At 40.3% G+C, this 18,750-nt stretch overlaps 1 protein-coding gene across 7 annotated transcripts in view; it reads right to left on the bottom strand.

Annotated features, from left to right (window-relative positions):
- Positions 1–18,750, bottom strand: part of NOSTRIN (nitric oxide synthase trafficking) — a 58,985-nt gene that overhangs the window by 17,296 nt on the left and 22,939 nt on the right. For 6 of the 7 annotated variants that reach the window (XM_043576958.1, XM_043576961.1, XM_043576959.1 and 3 more), the window contains 5 exons: positions 16,190–16,252; positions 15,909–15,990; positions 13,181–13,243; positions 10,535–10,633; positions 4,349–4,474 (listed from right to left, as the gene is read on the bottom strand). In XM_043576958.1, coding sequence (XP_043432893.1) covers positions 4,349–4,474; positions 10,535–10,633; positions 13,181–13,243; positions 15,909–15,990; positions 16,190–16,252 — 433 coding nt within the window. The remainder of the gene's footprint in view (positions 1–4,348; positions 4,475–10,534; positions 10,634–13,180; positions 13,244–15,908; positions 15,991–16,189; positions 16,253–18,750) is intronic. The other variant, XM_043576960.1, reaches the window with a different exon arrangement.

Here is an 18,750-nt window from a genome sequence, read left to right as displayed (position 1 = left end):
ACTTATACAAAAGCAATTTTTCATGTTGTTAGTCTCCCAAAACACCACTGAATATGGTCTATTTGTGGGATTGCATATAGTGTATTTGATTCATTTAGCCGTCCTCTTAATGTTAGCTGGCTGAACTGTTTCCTCCCTTTTGTTTTTAATGTATTTTGAGCAGAAATTGGTTTGTTTTTCAGCTATGTTCTCAAGATGGATTTATAGAAAGAAATTTACGTTTTTCAACATGGGTTCTAGGAGAGGATTAAGGCCTAATGTCATAAGGCAGCTTTTTACACCTTGTGAGTGACCATCTGCCCCCCTGCATCTAGATTGGTACCAGTCACTACAACCCTTAGGAGAACTGGGAGCAGTCACTCAGATTATTTTCTGTGTTCTGCGGTTCAGATGAAGAATATTGGTTGAGAAAGTGAACGTTCTTAATGCCCTTGACACTTACTGCAAATAAGTTTCTAAAATAAATAATTCCTTGAGTAAGTTCTGTTAGTACCAAACATTTGGCTCTTGGTAATTCTTACTAGCGTGGCTATTATTTTTCAAAATATATTAAAGATTATTTCTACCAGCTGAATTGTTTTTTCTTGGAGGGTAGGAAATATGACTTGAACATAGTATGATTATAAATAATAAGACTAATTTTACATGTGGCTTATGGAATTGGTTTTATTACTTCATAACCACATTTGAAACCTCACATTTCTTGGGATCTAGTAAATCCTGCCTCAAATGCAGGTCAATGAGTGTTCTCTGAAAGAATTTGTAAATCTAATTTGGAGAGTAAGAAGGGGTAGGAGGATACATTAGAGGACATTTGAATGAATTCTTATACTCCATTTTTACAGAAAATTGGTGGAAGAATGGAGGAAAAAATGAAAATGAGGGAACTTTGTTGTCACATTTCCACCTCCCACACTTACAATAAAATTCCCCTTTAATTCTGCTCAGCCCACTTTTGTTATGTGTCTTTATGAATATAACTTTCTCTTCTGAGTTTGCAAACAATAGTGTAAACACAGTGATATGTGAGTCAGCGACTTGTTGGTGTGGACTGAGTATAAACAAGTCAAGGGAATACAAAATAAGGGAATCGTTCTTGGTTAGGGCCAGGCAAGGATGACTTACTTGGCAGAAGTTGTCTCGAGTGGGTCTGAAAGGCTGGGCTTGACTCAGGAGGCAGAAGGTGGCCCTAAAGAGGCTGCGGTAAAAGGGAGTAGGTGAACTAAAAGGGAGAGGGGGTGAAAGATTGGTGGCTGCTGGCATGCTGGTAAAAAATAAACCAGGACACAAGAAGGACGAAAAGAAATCTTTCTTTTCCTCATGGAGATTCTGATTTTGACTTAGATTCATTGTTAATTGTTTAAAAATAAATGTTCATTCATTTATATATTTTGAGAGAGAGAGATAGAGCATGAGTGGGGATGGGCAGAGAGAGAGAGAGAGAGAGAGAGAATCCCAAGCAGGCTCCTCACCGTCAGTGCAGAGCCTGATGTGGGTTCAAACCCACAAACCATGAGATCATGACCTGAGCTGAAATCAAGACTCAGAGGCTTAACTGACTGAGCCACCCAGGTGCCCTGACTTAGATTCTAATAAAAAGTCTTGAGTCTTAAATATTTTTAAAGCTGAGTTGAAAGGAATTTTAAAAAAAAAAAAACCTCAAGTGTAATGAACATACAGTTATATTAGTTTCAGGTGTACAATATAGCGATCCAACGAGTCTATATGTGAGTCAGCACTCATCACGTAAGTGTACTCTTCGCTTATAGGGAACTTCACCTATTTCACCCATCCTCCTCCCCCAATTCTGCTCTGGCAACCACCAATTCGTTCTCTATATTTAAGAGTCTGTGTTTTTTGTTTGTCTGCCAAGACATCTTTCAAAATGTAAATAAATGTGTATCTTGTCACCATCAGAGAATCTTTACAAACAAAGAAGATCCTTTCCATGATGCTTCAATATAAAAGTTAAGGCTGCTAAAAGGGGGATGGGTCTGGAGGTCAGGTGTAGGAGGACTCTAATAGGAAGAAAGAAAACTTAGAAAAAAAGGAAAGAGAGACCTAGTAAGAACCTCTGAGAAGGTAGTTATTAAGAGCAGTTATCTAAGACATTTTGAAGGCCAGCTGGATGTCACCTACACCAGACATGGCAGCCATACCGGTTAAGAACCATAATTATCCTCCATTGCCATGATGTAGAGGTGAGAAGGGTAAAGACATAGAGAAATATTTTTCTTATCACCCTTGAAGGGTGTCTGCAAGATGGGATGGGAACAGCAATTTCTTTCCCATAATCTAACAGGGCTTCCAAGGAAGCCAGCCTCTGTGGACAACTACAATGCCACTGAGCAGTCCCAGGGGATGAGGCAAGACCAGAGCCAGTTTGGAGGGCCAGGTTTCAGATGGATAAGGTTGGAAATTAAATCCTTGGCCCTTTCTCACCATCTGCATGTAAAACCTAGTCAACAAAAGCAAGGAAAGTACCAGGACCCTATGTTTGAAGGCATAAATTAAAGAAGGGTTTATTCTCGTTTCTTCCTCTATGGCCTAATTTTTGTCTCTCCTTTAATTTCCCCGTTTTTTCCTAACTGCATCTATCCTACCTTGAAAGTGCAATAACAAGAGACTAAACACAGCTCTTTTATTTCTGCTTGCCCAGCTCCTCCATTTCTGCTTGCCCAGCTCCTATTAACGCCGAAGCAGAGAGTAGAGGTTAAGGCTGTGGCATCAGACTGCCTACGTTGAACCTTATTGCCATCTTGGGCAAGTTCCGTCATGTCTCTCAGCCTCCACTCCCTCACTATAAATTGAGAATAAAATTATGACCTCTTCAAAATGTTGTGATGAATGCAAAATATAATGCAGTGGATATACTTAACCCAGTGCCTGTCCATAAGCAGCACCTGTTACATGTTGGCCATTATCATCCACACATTACCGTGCTTATCGAATTGTATCGTGATTGCCTCTTTTTGCAACTGTACCTTGCTTTAAACATTTTTTTAACTTAAAATATGGGGAAAAAATAAACCCAAGCGTTCATGTTCTTAGCACCCAGAATTGAGAATTATTTAAGCTGGTCATATTTATGTTGACTTTAAAAATAGAGAACCAAGCTATTCAGATATACAGTAGTTAGAGTAAATTTTAAGCCTGGGTTTTTTGTTTTGTTTTGTTTTTTGTTTTTTGTTTGTTTTTTGTGGGGTTTTTTTTGGTCCTCTGCCAGACTGTCCACAAGCTGCGTGGCTGTATGTGGCAGCCTGTTGAATTCCCATTTCCCTCCTCCAACATACATTCAGTCTATATGTATAAGTTTACAAACACACACATAAAAACACTGTAGTTTGAGGTGTGCGTTTTTCAAATGCTTTAATTTACATACCCTGTATGAATAGCAGTTTCTTTTCTTCAACATCATGTTTTTTGAGGTTAATTTGTGTTTAAGTGTAGTTTTAATTAATATTTATTGCTAGATATAATATTAGTCTACTTTCTAAATTAGAGCAATTTTTAGAGTAATTCCTCTATTGAGAGGCACGAAAGTTGTGTACAACTTTTTCTTACTGTTATAAACATGTCCTACAATAAATATTGTTATACATAACGGTATATAGGTGTAAATTTTTTTTTTTAGGATATAAGCCTACGAGGGGACCTGCATGCTGTAAATACATGCACATTTTAGTTTTACTAGATACCATCAAATTATTCTCACTAGAGAGGGACAAGAATTCTTGTTTCCCAGCAATTCTTATTTAGCAGTACTTGGCATTGCTACTTTTTAATTTTTGCCAAGTGATTGAGCATCTTTTCATGTGTTTGTCGGTGATTTTGATTTTACCTTTCGTGACTTGCTTGTTTGCACTTCTTAATTTTTATTGGATGATTTGCCACAATTCTTTCTTTAGACGTCTTCCTTGCTGCTAAACTGTACACATCCCAAGTTGAGATGGGACTGTCATTATTGCTCCAGTGCCCGCCACAGAGCCTTAGACACAAAGGAACCGCATTAAGTGATTACTGTATAAAGCAGCTCTCAGGCCTAAAACTCATTTCTGAGTACCTAATACTTTACTTTGACAGCACTTTTTGAAGTTAGCTGAGTGCCTTTGTGCCCATTGAGAATTAGATTCTGGCCAATGACACTCAATAAATATTCACTGGTTATTGTATCCACAGAGAAATGGAAACAATTAGAAGTTATGTGGTTTGTCTAAAGTCACCTCTAGAGTGAGGGTCCTAGCCAAGGGCAGAGACCATCAGGTCCTGTAAGTGTAGATCTGACCTTCATTTTCAAGGCCTCACAGAGCCCAATGGAAGAAGAGAAACATGTGAGCACAGAACTCACCTGGTAGCAGTTTTCTAATGTGTTTTCCCACTTCAGCCTGGTAGCACAGCCTGCCAGGTTTTTTTGGTAGTAATTTTCATCTTCTTTTGCCAACTTTTCAGTCGATTTTTTCAGTTTACTGAGGAGCTGAAGGAAAAGGTCAGTGTGACATATTCATTAACACATTTATCAAGGCTCTTTGTAATTCCAGGTAAAGAATTATGTATATCCCAATGAGACATTTCTCAACTCCCAGCTAAAGTCATAAACAGTAGCTATAGATGACAAAATCAAAGATTTTTCTCAGAGAAAAGGGGTATCAGACCTGAAAGGAAACCTAAGGGCCTTATGATTCCTTCATTTTTTTTTATAGTTTATTGATTTATTTTTTATTATTTAAAAAAAAATTTTTTTTTCAATGTTTATTTATTTTTGGGACAGAGAGAGACAGAGCATGAACGGGGGAGGGGCAGAGAGAGAGGGAGGCACAGAATCGGAAACAGGCTCCAGGCTCTGAGCCATCAGCCCAGAGCCCGACGCGCGGCTCGAACTCACGGACCGCGAGATCGTGACCTGGCTGAAGTCGGACGCTTAACCGACTGCGCCACCCAGGCGCCCCTGTTTATTGATTTATTTTGAGAGAGAGAGAGAGAACAGGGGAGGGGCAGAGAGAGAAGAATCCCATTCAGGCTCCACACTGTCAGCGCAGAGCCCGATGTGGGGCTCAAACTCACGAACCGTGAGATCATGACCTGAGTGGAAATCAAGAGTTGGACGCTTAACCAACTGAACCACCCAGGCACCCCTCCTTCAGCCCCTCCTTCAATTTTTCAAATGAGGAAACTGAGGTCCTTAAGTGTGACATGATATGCCCGTGCTCATCAAATCAAGGAGGAGACCAAATGACAGGTGAGGGGAAACAAGCACAGATTAAGAACCTCCAGCTCAAGACTGTCACCTACTAGTGATTCCCGTACTCTATTTGGTAAATCCTTGTGCCCTGGTGTTTCCTACCAGGACAGGTAGAGATTATGCAGCCATGTAACTTTAGAACTGGATCACCGGTGAAGAGCCTGAGGCACATGCTAATGTTCACTACAAGTTATGGGCAGCTGACAGGTGCTTTCCCCTTATCCTGCTCCCCAGTGATCTGCTCCTTCACAAAGAACCCCCTCTTGCCTGCCACCAAACGTGGCTATCTGATTGTAAAGTCTTCTGGAAAATCAAAGTGATAAAAAATTCTCTGCACCAGGGTAGCTGAAATTGATTCTCAAAATGCTCAGAGAAGTAATTTCACATCTTTGAGAACAAAGGAAGTTGTGTTAACACGAATGATTCTCAAACTTGAATATGCCTAGGAAGGACCTGAGTGCTTATAAAATTGCAGATTTTTGGGGTCCCACAAGTGCCAATACTGACTCTTTAGTTCTGTAATGGGATTGGGAAATCTGAATTTCGCCATCTCTTCAGGTAATTCTGGTACAAATTGTCCCCAAACCACAGGTGAAGGAGTACCAAAGATCCCTGGGACTTAAGCAGTTTAGGAGTTTCAAGGACAGAGACAAAGACTTTTAAAAATGACCTTCTTTATGCTTAAGAACATTTTGACTAATGTTTCAGTAATGAAGAACATTCATCCAAAATGGTGAATATTAATACCACTCACTTTATTATTTGAGTTGATATGCTAGCCATTCAACTGTCCCTCGGCTCTGATGTATGACTTACACAGGACACATTTGGTTTTGTATATCAAGTGTAATGAACCACATTTATCTATGGAAACATGAGCTTGTGAATTTTAACCTGATGACAATATAGTGAAAAGGCTGGAAGTGTGCCATGGCCATACTTTGCTAAATCATAATCCTTAGATTCTTACTGAGAATGCTCATCGCCACCCTCCGCCACCCTGGCAATGAGAACGAAGTCACTTTTGAGGTGACTACTCACATTCATCAGCCTACACTAGAGAGCTATTGACAAGAAGTTTCTGCTCAACAAATTTACAACAAATAACCCCAAATAGATATAAAAGAAGAATGTAGAGTTTTATACTCTTATTTAAGGAAATTCTCAGAAACCTCTACCAAAAATCCGGCAAAAATTGAAGATTTTTTCTTTTTTCTTCTTTCTCTAGGAACAAACATCTCATTAATTTATTCATCAAACATTTACTGAGTGCCACAATGCGTCACGTACTGGGCTCTGGGACTAGAAAAGGGAACTAGGTAGTCTCCCCCCTCTAGTCAGAGACCCACAGGGCCATCACTATCCTGTGTGATCAATCCTGGAATGATCAATCCTGGAATGATACAAGGATTAGGTGTCACTGGGGCACCAAGAGGGGCACCTAAACTAGCCTTGGGATTAAAATGACATGTAAGCTGAGACTTGGGTGCTCACAGAAATGACCCTGAGTGAATGAACTTAAAATGGGGGTAAGAATTGGTGAGGAAGCCAGTAAAAGGAGGCCTTTAAAAAGGAGAATGATATGCTCATTTTCGAGTTTCAGAAAAGTTGGGTGGGCTTATAGATGGTGGGGGCCAGGGGGAGGAGAAGGAAGCAATGCTGAAAGCCAAGAGACCAATCAGCCAGAGTAATCCAAGCGATGGTGATGGTGGTCTGGAAGATGAGTGCGAGCAGAAAAATTCAAGAAGTATTTCATTTAGGAGGTAGAACAGCAAGGTTATGTAAACTGGTAATATTCAAAAGATACAGAAAACACAGCAATAAAGAATATTTTTGGTAGAGGGAAATAATGGCTCCAATCTTGGATGTTGAGTTTGAGGTGCCAGAAGGCAGTTTAGAGACTGGTTGGGCTGGAGATATAAATTTGGTTATTATCAGCATAGATATGGTAGTTGAAACTTTGAGAGTATATTTATTGCGTACTGGTTACTTATTGAGTACCTGATTTTGAGAATACTGCGTTGGACCCTGGAAATACAATGCTGAATAAAACAGAATGAGTCCCAGGAGAGAAATCATCAGGAAAAGCAATATATAAAAGTCAGGCAGAAAAAGAGAAGTCCATAAAGGAGTTAAAGAAAAAATTGCCCAAAAGAAAAAAACCCAAAAGAGTAAGATATTGCTGAAGTTAAGAGAATGTTGAGGAACCTGGGTGGCTCAGTGTGTTGAGTGTCTGACTTTGGCTCAGGTTGTGATCTCGTGGTTCATGAGTTTGAGCCCTACAGCTCAGAACCTGGAGCCTGCTTTGCATTCTGTGTCTCCCTCTCTCCCTCTGCCCCTCCCCCGCTCATTCTCTCTCTCTCTCTCTCTCTCTCTCTCTCTCAAAAATAAACAGTAAAAAAAATTTTTTTAAAGAGAATTTTTTTAGAAGGCATAATTCAACAATGCTTAATGCTTCCAAGAAGTTAAATAAAATAAGAATCAGGAAGTACACATTGGCTTTAGCAACAAGGGTGACATTGTTTTCCAGGCAAGAAACTCTTAGTAGGATTGGGGGGAAGCTTGATTAGTATAGTTTGAGGTGTGAATCAGGAGGTGAGGAAATGGAGACAGAGCACAGACAGCCCTTTTAATAAATATTTTTATAAATAAATATTTTGTAAATAAATATTATTGTAAAAAGGAGATGATTAAAAATCTGGAGAGGAACAGGGCCACAAAAAGGTGAATCCCTGCCTCTCCCCACTTTCCCAAGACAGGGTGGGGAAAGACATGTCGACTGATGAGAAGCAGCTATTAGAGAGGGGTATGTCCGAGATATAGGAGAAAGAGAAAGAGTCAAAAGAAGCATCTCTGGGAGGCAGGATGGGATGGGAATCCAAGCACAGGAAGAATTGGCTTGTCCCATTGCACATATGACTTTAATAGGCAGGTGGCTGAGCTGACTTCTATTTACTCTGTGAGGAAGGAGGCAAGAGAGTCAGTCTGCTGAGATGGGTGGTGAGGATGGAGGTGGAAGAAGAATGATTTAGATCAGCTTCTGCTGAGAACAAGGACTGCTGAGCAGGAAACAGAAAGAACTGCTGAGCAGTGAAAAGCCAGCCCTGCTCAGGTTGGAGATGAGGGGCACTTCTATGGGAAATGCAAAAAGGGAATGCTGCCTTAGGTGTTTAGCCTTAGGACTGAAAAAAGAAAAAGAAAAGAAAAAAAGTAAAACAAAGGAAGCTCCCAGAAAAAGCAATGAAAATGGTAAGGGTCTGGATAAAATGACAGCCAAGGGCCATGGTTACAGGATCAGTCGGAGGAGGCCAGAGGAAGTCCATTGGCTTCGACAGCCCAGGGAAGCTGCTAATGAGGAAAGGAAAAGGAAATCCACCATTTAGCTGCCCTGAGCTTTTCTCTTTGTTATTGCTTGACATCAGTGAAGAATAACTTCTAATGAGGGCTCTGAACGCCTAGGACTGGCCCTGGTGTTTAGCATTTGAACAGACTGTGGTTTTGCCTCCGCAGAAGCTGCCTCATTATTCAATTCGCGTTGTGATCATTTCATACTGCAAAGATTGACATGGGAAGAGATAAGAACATTGTAAAACCTTGCTAACAATGAATTTAAGTTATTTGACTAATAGTTGCTTCAGATGAAGTGATAATGTTACTTGCAATGACAAGTTTCTTTCTCTTTTCATAGTGTTTTGGGTTGCCGTGGTGCTGCCCACATTTCCTTAGGGGGACTCTATCTTTTAGGGAAGATACTATTTCAAAGGTTTCCAATTTGGAGCACGCACCACCAGAAGTGTGCAAGATAATCTATTATGCCTCCAGTATTATTTGTGTTCATTTTTACCTGAAAACAGTAATGGAGCTTACTCTTATTTAACATGTGAATCAACACGGGTGCCCACACATAGACAGTTGTGTGCTCTGGAGGGAGAGTGGGGATTTCACAGCATAGGCAGCTGACACAGGCCTTCACAAATGTCTTCACTTTCAGCATCCTGGGACATGTGGCCATCCGCATGTGTCCGGGGCGTGGGGATTTACAGAATTATCATCTAGCTTTAATTAGGTTACACACACAAAGTTAACAAATGTCTTAAAAAGGTTTCTGCTGAGAAGATGTAGATTGACATCAGTACTGCCAATGGAAGCATAAGAAAGCCAGGAGAAAATGTCAGAGCTGATGCTTTCTCTGGCTCCTGGTTATGAGTGCGTCATCGCCCACAGGAAAAGCAAAATCTGGGACGATCTGGTGAAATCTCACAAGAAGTTAACCAGAAGGTTTAACACTACCAAGAGGAGCATTAGAAATAGGAGTTTACATTTCCTAAGATCAAGGCTGAAACTTGCCCAAGTGTATGTTTCGCCCAGAAATGTCACTCAGTGATCGTTTGAAGGCATCATCATTAGGTAATCATTTAAAATACTTTTTCATCTTTATGTCACCCTTCAAACACTTTTTTATGTTTCATAATGTTCATAACATATTAGTACAATATATAAAGTGCTCTATATTATGTACAACATCAATAAGGTACATTGTACAATTCATTATATATGAATGGGTATTTTTTTTTTATTTTTTTGGGCTGAGAGATATTGAAAGGGGTCCCTATCAAAAAATTTGGACACCCTTGGCCTAATTTATCGTCTGTCAATAATCTCTTTTAAAAATACATGTGGACCGGGGTGCCTGGGTGGCTCAGTCGTCCAACTTTGGCTCAGGTCCTGATTTCACAGTTTGTGAGTTTGAGCCCCGCATCGGGCTCTGTGCTGACAGCTCAGAGCCTGGAGCCCGTTTCAGATTCTGTGTCTCCCTCTCTCTCTGCTCCTCCCCCGCTCATGCTCTATCTCTCTCTCTCCTTCAAAAATAAATAAAAAACATTTTAAAAAATTTAAAAATATATGTGGACCACGGGTGGCACCTAGGTGGCTTAGTCGGTCAAGCATCCAACTTCAGCTCAGGTCATGATCTTGTGGTCCGTGAGTTTGAGCCCCGTGTCCGGCTCTGTGCTGACAGCTCAGAGCTTGGAGCCTGCTTCGGATTCTTTGTCTCCCTCTCTCTCTGCCCCTACTCCTCTCTCTGTCTCTCTCTCTCAGAAATAAACATTAAAAAAATTTTAAAAATAGATGTGGATTAGAACTGATTTAGAATCCCTCTCCTATTCTGCCACATAACAGCTCTGCAGAGACCCCATACAGAGCAGAGAATCAGCCAGTTCTCTTGTGTTCAGAAGTCAGAGTAGGAAACCCGTTGGTCTCCAAGCCACATGCACACAGCCGGCCAAGACAGGTTACCTTCTGCTTCTCCTTCTTAGTCACGGTTTGCTTGGAGCTTTCTACAAGATGGGCAAGTGCTTCATGCTTCTTGGTACTCACCATTAATTTCTTCTTGGCCTAGAGTCAAAAACATACAAAAACCAAAAACGGATCAGAAATGGATGTCAGGAGAAAAACTCTTCTGTTTTGAAACAAGTTGTGTTCATGTGCTAGCTTAAATGATTGTGTATTTTGAGATCTTCATTTCTGCCCTCACCTCAAAATCTGCCTACAATACAACAGTAGCTAACATTTTTTCCCTGAAAACAATGTATATTTTTTTATTATAGCAAGTGCACTCGAGAACATTATACATTTCTCCAAATCACAAAGGCCTACAAGTCTCCAAACCATTGTTCTAGCTAGCATAATGAAGGGAACAGCTTTCCCACAAAAACATCACAGCAAACATGGAAGACTGCCTGCATCATTTTTAAAAATCAACCTGGGCCACAACTGAGGTCATTTTAAGATGCTCTCTTAAAACTTAAAGCAAAGGGGAGATTTGCTCCTGATACCCTGCGCATTTGACTGGCATTCTGTGAAATGGCCTGCATTTGCGGCAGGGGACTGGGAGTAGGGAAGGAAGAAGTGTTCAAAGTCTCCCTACTCTGTTGGTGCCTTAAACCTCAAAGTGGGTTATGAGTCAGGTGATCATTTCCTATTCTACACAGTTCCAACTTGGCAGAAGATGCTGTTCCAGAGAGAAAATAAACAAACAGAACCTGGTTTGAATTGGATTCAGCCTGTTCAGGAACTGGCTTGATTGGAAGACTGTTTAGTTTTTCACCTCAAGGTTGCAAGGACTGCAAAACCAGGCAATGAAGGGAAAAGTTCAGTTCCCTCTCTCTTTAGGAAGCAGAGGCAACGCCTTCTAAATGTCTCTAAACCTATGAAGGCTCTGCAAAAGGGTATTCGAGGAACAGGAAGCCACTGGCCCTCTCTCTCTGCCTCCAGTCACACAACCCCGGAAAAATGAGAGCATGAGGGAAGAGCATTTGGTCCTTTAAGGCTTCCATTTCTGTCTCCCAAATAGACCACACTTCATTACATGTGGAAACCCTTCAACTGTAGCTGGGGAGAAAATTATTCGAGCTCAAGAATTTTATGTTCTCTAATTTCTCTGTCACTCTTCATAAAAAAATAGGATCATTTTATTTAGAAAAATTACTTGCTGGGAACTGGGAAAGAATAAAAGATGCTTCTTTTGTTCTTGAAAGCAATTACAGCTGCTGAGCCCGGTTTCTCTCTTTTGGTTCGTTATATTGAGTTTCTGGTGAAAGCTGAATATTTAGAGAATGGATTTTTAAACACAAAGCCTGTTTAAGAAAGCTCCTAAAATCAAGAGCAAAACTAAAAACACATGCCTGGGTGCTGATTATGGGACTTTTAAACATTTCTTATAAAAGTGGTTCTCATGACCATTCTTTTTACCACTACTACTATTGTGGGTATAGAAATTCATTTATCTCAAACATTTCTTAATGTCCTTGGTCTTATGGAGCTATTGGTTTTAATGAAGGAGCTTCAAAGTCAACCCTGAGGGCTAAGTTGGGGCTGCCTTATAGTTTTGAGGGCCTCTCTAGTTATTTGCCACTAGCAGCTGTCTGCTGGGGAAAGTTCTCTTTGGGCATTAACACTCTGGAGATGAAAATGGAGTTCAACTTTTGAAGCACAAGTTCTAGTAAAACAGATCACTGGGCTTTCTTAGCAGATTCCCTCTGCACTGGTTTCTAGTTCTTTCTACTTGAATTCCTCCTAAGCCAGATTATTCTAGAATTATCTTCTGTATATATGTATAGGTTCCATCTGTTATTCTCTCTGCTTAAGAACCTATAATGATATGCTCTAAATTCTCACACCAGATCATAATTCCTCTCCCTAGAATTCATTTACTGTTTCCTGCACATATGTTATCTAGCCAACTACATTTTAAATTACTTGAAAATAGGAACTATATCCTAGTACAGTGTGGACTACAAGAAGCGGACCATACATATTTGTGGAATCAATATGTGTTCCTCTTTACATATCGCTCCCCACCCTTCCCGGTACTCCTCTCACTAGTGACACAGCGATCACGAATGCCCTTCTATGAATGATAAATCCAAAACTCAGATAGTATTTGTCTCCTGCCCTAAGTTACAGATTATAAAGAGAGGCAGTCAGTGTAGTGTAATGGGTAAGAGCAGTGACTCTGGAACCCAACGACTTATAACAATTCTTGGTTCAACCATTAACCAGATTTAGGCATATGATTTACTTCTCTGTGTCTCAGTTTCCCCATCCATCTGTCAAAAGGAACAATACAGGTCACATACCACATTGGGTTGGGTTTTTTTTTGGGGGGGGGGTGTTGTGATGATTTAATAAAAATATATAGCATGTGGCATACAATAAATGCTATGTCTGTTAGTTATAAATAATAACCATATTTAGACCCCTGCTCTTCTGTTGGTTTCGTTGAAAGATATATCTATTTCTATCAGGTGAAGAAACATGTTTCTCTTCAGTTAGCACTTAGGAAGACTAACACTAAAACACATGATCACATTCATGCAAAGGCAGAAAGTTTCAATCCTAAAAACTTGAGTTCACATAAATGACATTTGTATGTATACTTGCCTTGATTTGTTGATTCCAGTTGCTAATGACAAGGTTTGCTGCCTTTGCAACTTCATTATCAAGCTATGAACAGAAAAAAAGAAAAATGATTTTTTTTCCTCTCTCTTTGTTGAGTCATGGGGCTGGCTTATAAATTCTGGCACAGTCACGATCACAGTTCGTAGGAATCTCAAAGTCCTGAGAAAAGTAGTCAAACTATCTTTTCCCCATGTCAAAAATCTCTTGACAGGATTTAGCTTGAGTGCATTTGGTAAAAGAATGATTTCTACGCAAACGACGTGACTATATAAAAACTTGTAGAAACAATATAAATGTGTACAATCTGTGTGGAGGGGGTCTTGCAGAATCTGGCGTCACTTTCGCTCCCATTGGTTCTTCCACATCATTTCACGTGGCCCAACTTCTAGCACCATGACAATCTGTAACAGTCCTGGCAGTGCTAATTTTACGAAGTGTCTCATGGCCCCTGAAATGAATACTGTTTTAATTTCAAAGAGATTGAATTCTTTAAAACAATTTTTTTAAATTTTTTTATTTTAGAGAGAGAGAGAGAGAGAGCACAAGTGTGCGTGAGCAGGGGGGAGGAGCTGAGGGGGAGAGAGAATCTTAAGCAGGCTCCATGCTCAGTGCAGAGCCCCACCTGGGACTCGATCCCTCGACCCTGGGATCATGACCTGAGCCCAAATCAAGAGTCAGATGCTCAGCTGAGCCACCCAGGCACCCCTCAAAGAGATTGAATTCTTAATTATAATTAACTTTTCTCCTGCTTTTCAACAGCCAAAAGGACAATAATAATGATAAAAATGCCCCTAGCCAACCCCCCAAGGAGATCAGATTCTATGAGGCAAAACTTTTTCTTCCTGGACCGTAGACTTTTTTTGCAGGCCCACAGCTCAGCTATCACTCAACCACACTGAGACCTAGCAACATTGCACTTTTATGTTACCAGCTGATTAAATTTGGAATATACAATTTATGTAACAAATACGATGAAAATAATTTTGTGCATTATGTCACTTTTGACTCTGTGAAATGTGGAACAATTTCACTTTTTTAAAAAAATACTCATTTTTATCTTCTGTGAGAGAGTGGGCTGGGGTTTTGGGGGAGCAGCAAGGAGGAGAAAGGCCAAAATGAAGACTCTGAACTGGACCAGCAATTTGGGGGATCATGCAATGAATTATCCAAAGCACTGTGATAATAATGATAATGTCACTGTGCCTAATTTATGGTAAGTACTAAGGAAATGCTAGTGACTATCATATAAATACGGGGTTATGAGAACTATCTTGTAATTAATGAAATATTGACTGGTGTTCAGTGTTTATTAAGTTTGTTTGTGGGGGCGCCTGGGTGGCGCAGTCAGTTAAGCGTCCGACTTTAGCCAGGTCACGATCTCGCGGTCCGTGAGTTCGAGCCCCGCGTCAGGCTCTGGACTGATGGCTCAGAGCCTGGAGCCTGTTTCCGATTCTGTGTCTCCCTCTCTCTCTGCCCCTCCCCCGTTCATGCTCTGTCTCTCTCTGTCCCAAAAATAAATAAACGTTGAAAAAAAAAATTAAAAAAAAAAAAGTTTGTTTGTGAAGGTGGAAGATTATATTGCTTTTTAGTAATTACTGTAAATTTCCCCCATCACCCCAGCCCTCAGTAGAACATCCATTCTGGTAAAAATACATATAGGTTCACACAAACATCAAATCCATTTCCTGACTCAGTTTAATGCATCTGAATAAAAATGTTTTTGGATCATTTATCTTCCATCAGGACTTTTACAAATTCCCTCATCTTACTAACTTATTACCTTTAGGACCTGCTTTATCGGGCTGTGGTCACTTGAAACTCCCCTCACCACCACCCCTTTCCTTCACAAGGACCACCATTACTGCTTCTTACCTGCACCTGGCCCTGAAACAAATAGTGACCATGACCTCACCCCTATCAGAGCTAAGCAGCGTTAATCAAACACCCCTTCACATCACCTGAAAATATATTTTAAAGTGCTTAACAACTGTATGACACACAAAGAAAAAGAAAAAGAAACACAGATGAAACTGTTCTGGAAGAGAGGTAGACAGGAAGACTACAGAATGGGCTAGATAAGAGGACCAGGTGTCCTGAAAGTATTTAGTTGTTCTCTCTCTCTTTTTTTTTTTTCTAATTTTATTTGAGGACTATATCCATTATTGCCTTTACCTAATCTGAAGCTGTTAAGCACAGAAAAGCACGTCTTTCTAAAAATTGTGCATATAATTCCTGTTTACAAAAGGAATATCTATTCCTTGAAAAACAATGTAAATACAAAAAGTACAATAAATGAAATAAAAATAACCTTGAATTCCACTATGTAGATATAATTCTTATTAATATTCTTAGGAGGTTCCTCTAGATTTTTTCTATTCATATATACATATATTTACAAATAGTTTAAAAAACTGAGATCATTTTTATTTAACACTATATAGTGAAAAAATTTCCATATCATTAAATTCTTCTATAATAAGATTTTTAATGCTTGCATAATATGCCATTCAAATTATCATGATTTATTTTTGGATGATGAAGATGTTTGTAGTTTTTCACTATTATAAACAATAGTTTAACAAACATCTCTGTAGATAAATCTTGAGTTTGTGTTTCTTATTCTGGCAAATTCCTGAAACCTAGCATCACTTTCGATCACCGTTTATTCCTAGGGTCAAAGACAGAAACCTTGCTTTAAGATTTGACTTACGGATTTTCTCTTCTTTTCATGTACACTCAGGACCTGATGAGTTGGTTTTATTGCTTCCAACTCAATTGCTTTGCCAAGTTTTCTGGAAATAGAACATAAAAGACACACAAGCATAGTATTAGGATTTATATCTACTTTCCAAATTATTTTCTGGGGAAATAAAACGGTGTGTTCCAGTCTATCTGTTAAGGGCAAGTTTGAAGCAGACTATTTGTAGCACACCCACTTTAAATATTTATGCCTCCCTGGGGGTTGGAGTAAGCCGGGGTGGGGGCACTCACTGATGCAGGTCCGCCGCAGATTTCATGCCCTCTGAGACCCAGGCCCAGGCACTGACGAGACAGCTGGAGGCAAAAACAGGGAGCACAAGAGTGGGTGTCATTTTCCCAGTAAAGTCTGAGAAATACAGCATCCCGTCTGAGTCACTACACTCAGCAATTGCACTCATTTCCCTAATCTTATTTCACTTTGTCCACGGGGTTAAATTCTGCCAACTTACTGATTTGCACTATAGTCATTACATATATGGCTTTCTTTCCATCATTTTTCATTTCAGTTTTCATTTTCCATTTCATGTCTGTAGAAAGTCAGGAAAATAAAGTAGCCAAGGGTGAGAAGGCATTTAGAACAGGTGGAAGATCATGCGGTAGGTAGGGGTGGAGGGGCCTAAAGACAATCTTTTCAGGCTCCTCATCCCATGAATGAATAAGCTGAGCTAGGCTCAGAAAAGTTAAGTGGTGAAGCACCCAAGAGCCCTGGGACGGCCCATGTACTGCTCTTGGGGTTAGGGTCCAGCTCCCGTTTCCTGCTGGCTTTTAGGACAACAGCTCAGATATTTTGTTGTCTTGTAAGCAGTGTCTCCACTTCATGAAAGAGAGCACTGACCTCTCCCTAACGGCACAGGGGGAGGGTTAGCAAGTGTGATGTTATTTTCTCCCACAGAAGGGGCATAGCTCACAGCAGCCCATAGCCTTGGCCTTCAGAAGCCATAACAATAAGCTCAATTGCATTAATAAAGTTCAGGGACAGAGGCCTGTGTAGACTTTGATGGAGGGGGAGGGGACAGACCTGTGCCTCTACTGAAGTCAGGATGGTGCAGAGGTTGTGCCTCCAAATGACTTAGGTTGCACCTTGCAGAGAATTGGAGAGATACACCAGAGGATGACAGATTTTCTGCATATCCTAAGCCAGGCATAAAACCAGAGACAAGAGACTAGCTTCTATAGACTCAAAGTTATAGGAAATTGCAGGAAACACAAAATGAATCTGTATTGATAAGAAACAGATCAGTGGTTGTTTAAGTGGGGAAAGGATTGGAAACAGGCACAAAGAATCTTTTGATGTGATGAAAATGTCTATGTTTTGATTTTGGTGGTAGCTACATAGTGTATACACATATCAAAATCAACCAAACCATTTACTTAGAATGGGTGCTTGTTATTGCATGCAAATTAAACTTCAATAGAGTTGATTATTTATTTATTTTAATGTTTATTTATTTTTGAGAGCAAGAGAGACAAAGCGTGAGTGGGGGAGGGGCAGAGAGAGAGGGAGACACAGACCTGAAGCAGGGTCCAGGCTCCGAGCTGTCAGCACCGAGCCCGATGCGGGGCTTGAACTCACAGACTGTGAGATCATGACCTGAGCCAAAGTCAATCGCTCAACCCACTGAGCCATCCACATGCCCTGAGTTGATTTTTAAAAAAGGAACCCATGGAGTGCCTGGATGGCTCAGTCAGTTAAGCATCTGACTCTTGATTTGGGCTCATGATTTCAGCTCAGGTCATGATCTTATGGTTAGTGGGCTTCATCCCATGTTGGGATCTTTGCTGACAGCAAGAAGCCTGCTTGGGATTCTCTCTCTCCCTTTCTCTGCCTCTCCGCCACCCCCCCCCCCCCAAATAAATAAATAAACTTTAAAAGTAGATAAGTAAATAAACAAATAAATAGGAACTCAGGCACCCTTTGGGGAAGAGAAGCTGACATTTGATCCTTAGAGGAGCTGAGCAGCAGAGCAGGAAGCCTAGAGCTTGGAACTCAGAGGGGTCTGTATCTTTGACCTTGAAAAGATCACATGATTTCTCTGACTTTCACTTAACTGGTCTTTTATTTATTTATTTATTTATTTATTTATTTATTTATTTTAAATTTAAAAAAATGTTTATTTATTTGTTTTTGAGAGAGGGACAGATAGAGAGCAAGCAGGGGAGGGACAGAGAGAGAGGGAAACAGAATCCCAAGCAGGCTCCGTGCCATCAGCACAGAGCCCGATGTGGGGCTTGAACCCATGAGCCATGAGATCATGACCTGAGCCAGAATGAAGAGTTGGGTGCCTAACCAAGTGAGCCACCCAGGCACCCCTTAACTGGTCTTTTAAAATAGAAATAGTTCAGGTTATCTATCCAAGTAGCTAACACAGATTTTCATATAGATAAAAGTTTATTAATTAATCAATGGTTATTATTAACAAAACATTCTGGACATGCCACTGCTCTGGGAGCATCAATGCTGGATGCCAGGATTACAACACAACAAGACACACCCCCTGCACCCCTACACCTCTCATTCTTTAGGGGGTAATTAGGGAGTAATCAAAATCATAATGGACACTTACGGAGCTTTTGCTCTATGCCAGGAATTAAACACACTTCTCAAAAATTATCTCATTTAATCCTCACAGCAATTATATGAGATAGGTTCTATTTCCATTTTAAATACACACTGAGAGGTAAAATAAATTGCCCTATTCACCCACTTGATGAGGGGTAGAGGTAGAATTTAAATCTGGTCAGTGTAAATAAAGTCTATACTCAACCATTCTGCTATACTGGCTCCTTTGCAG

Source organism: Prionailurus bengalensis, chromosome C1, assembly GCF_016509475.1.
Source record: "Prionailurus bengalensis isolate Pbe53 chromosome C1, Fcat_Pben_1.1_paternal_pri, whole genome shotgun sequence".
NCBI lineage: Eukaryota > Metazoa > Chordata > Mammalia > Carnivora > Felidae > Prionailurus > Prionailurus bengalensis.
Note: the sequence above shows the minus strand (reverse complement) of the source record. Positions and strands in the feature narration are given on the sequence as shown.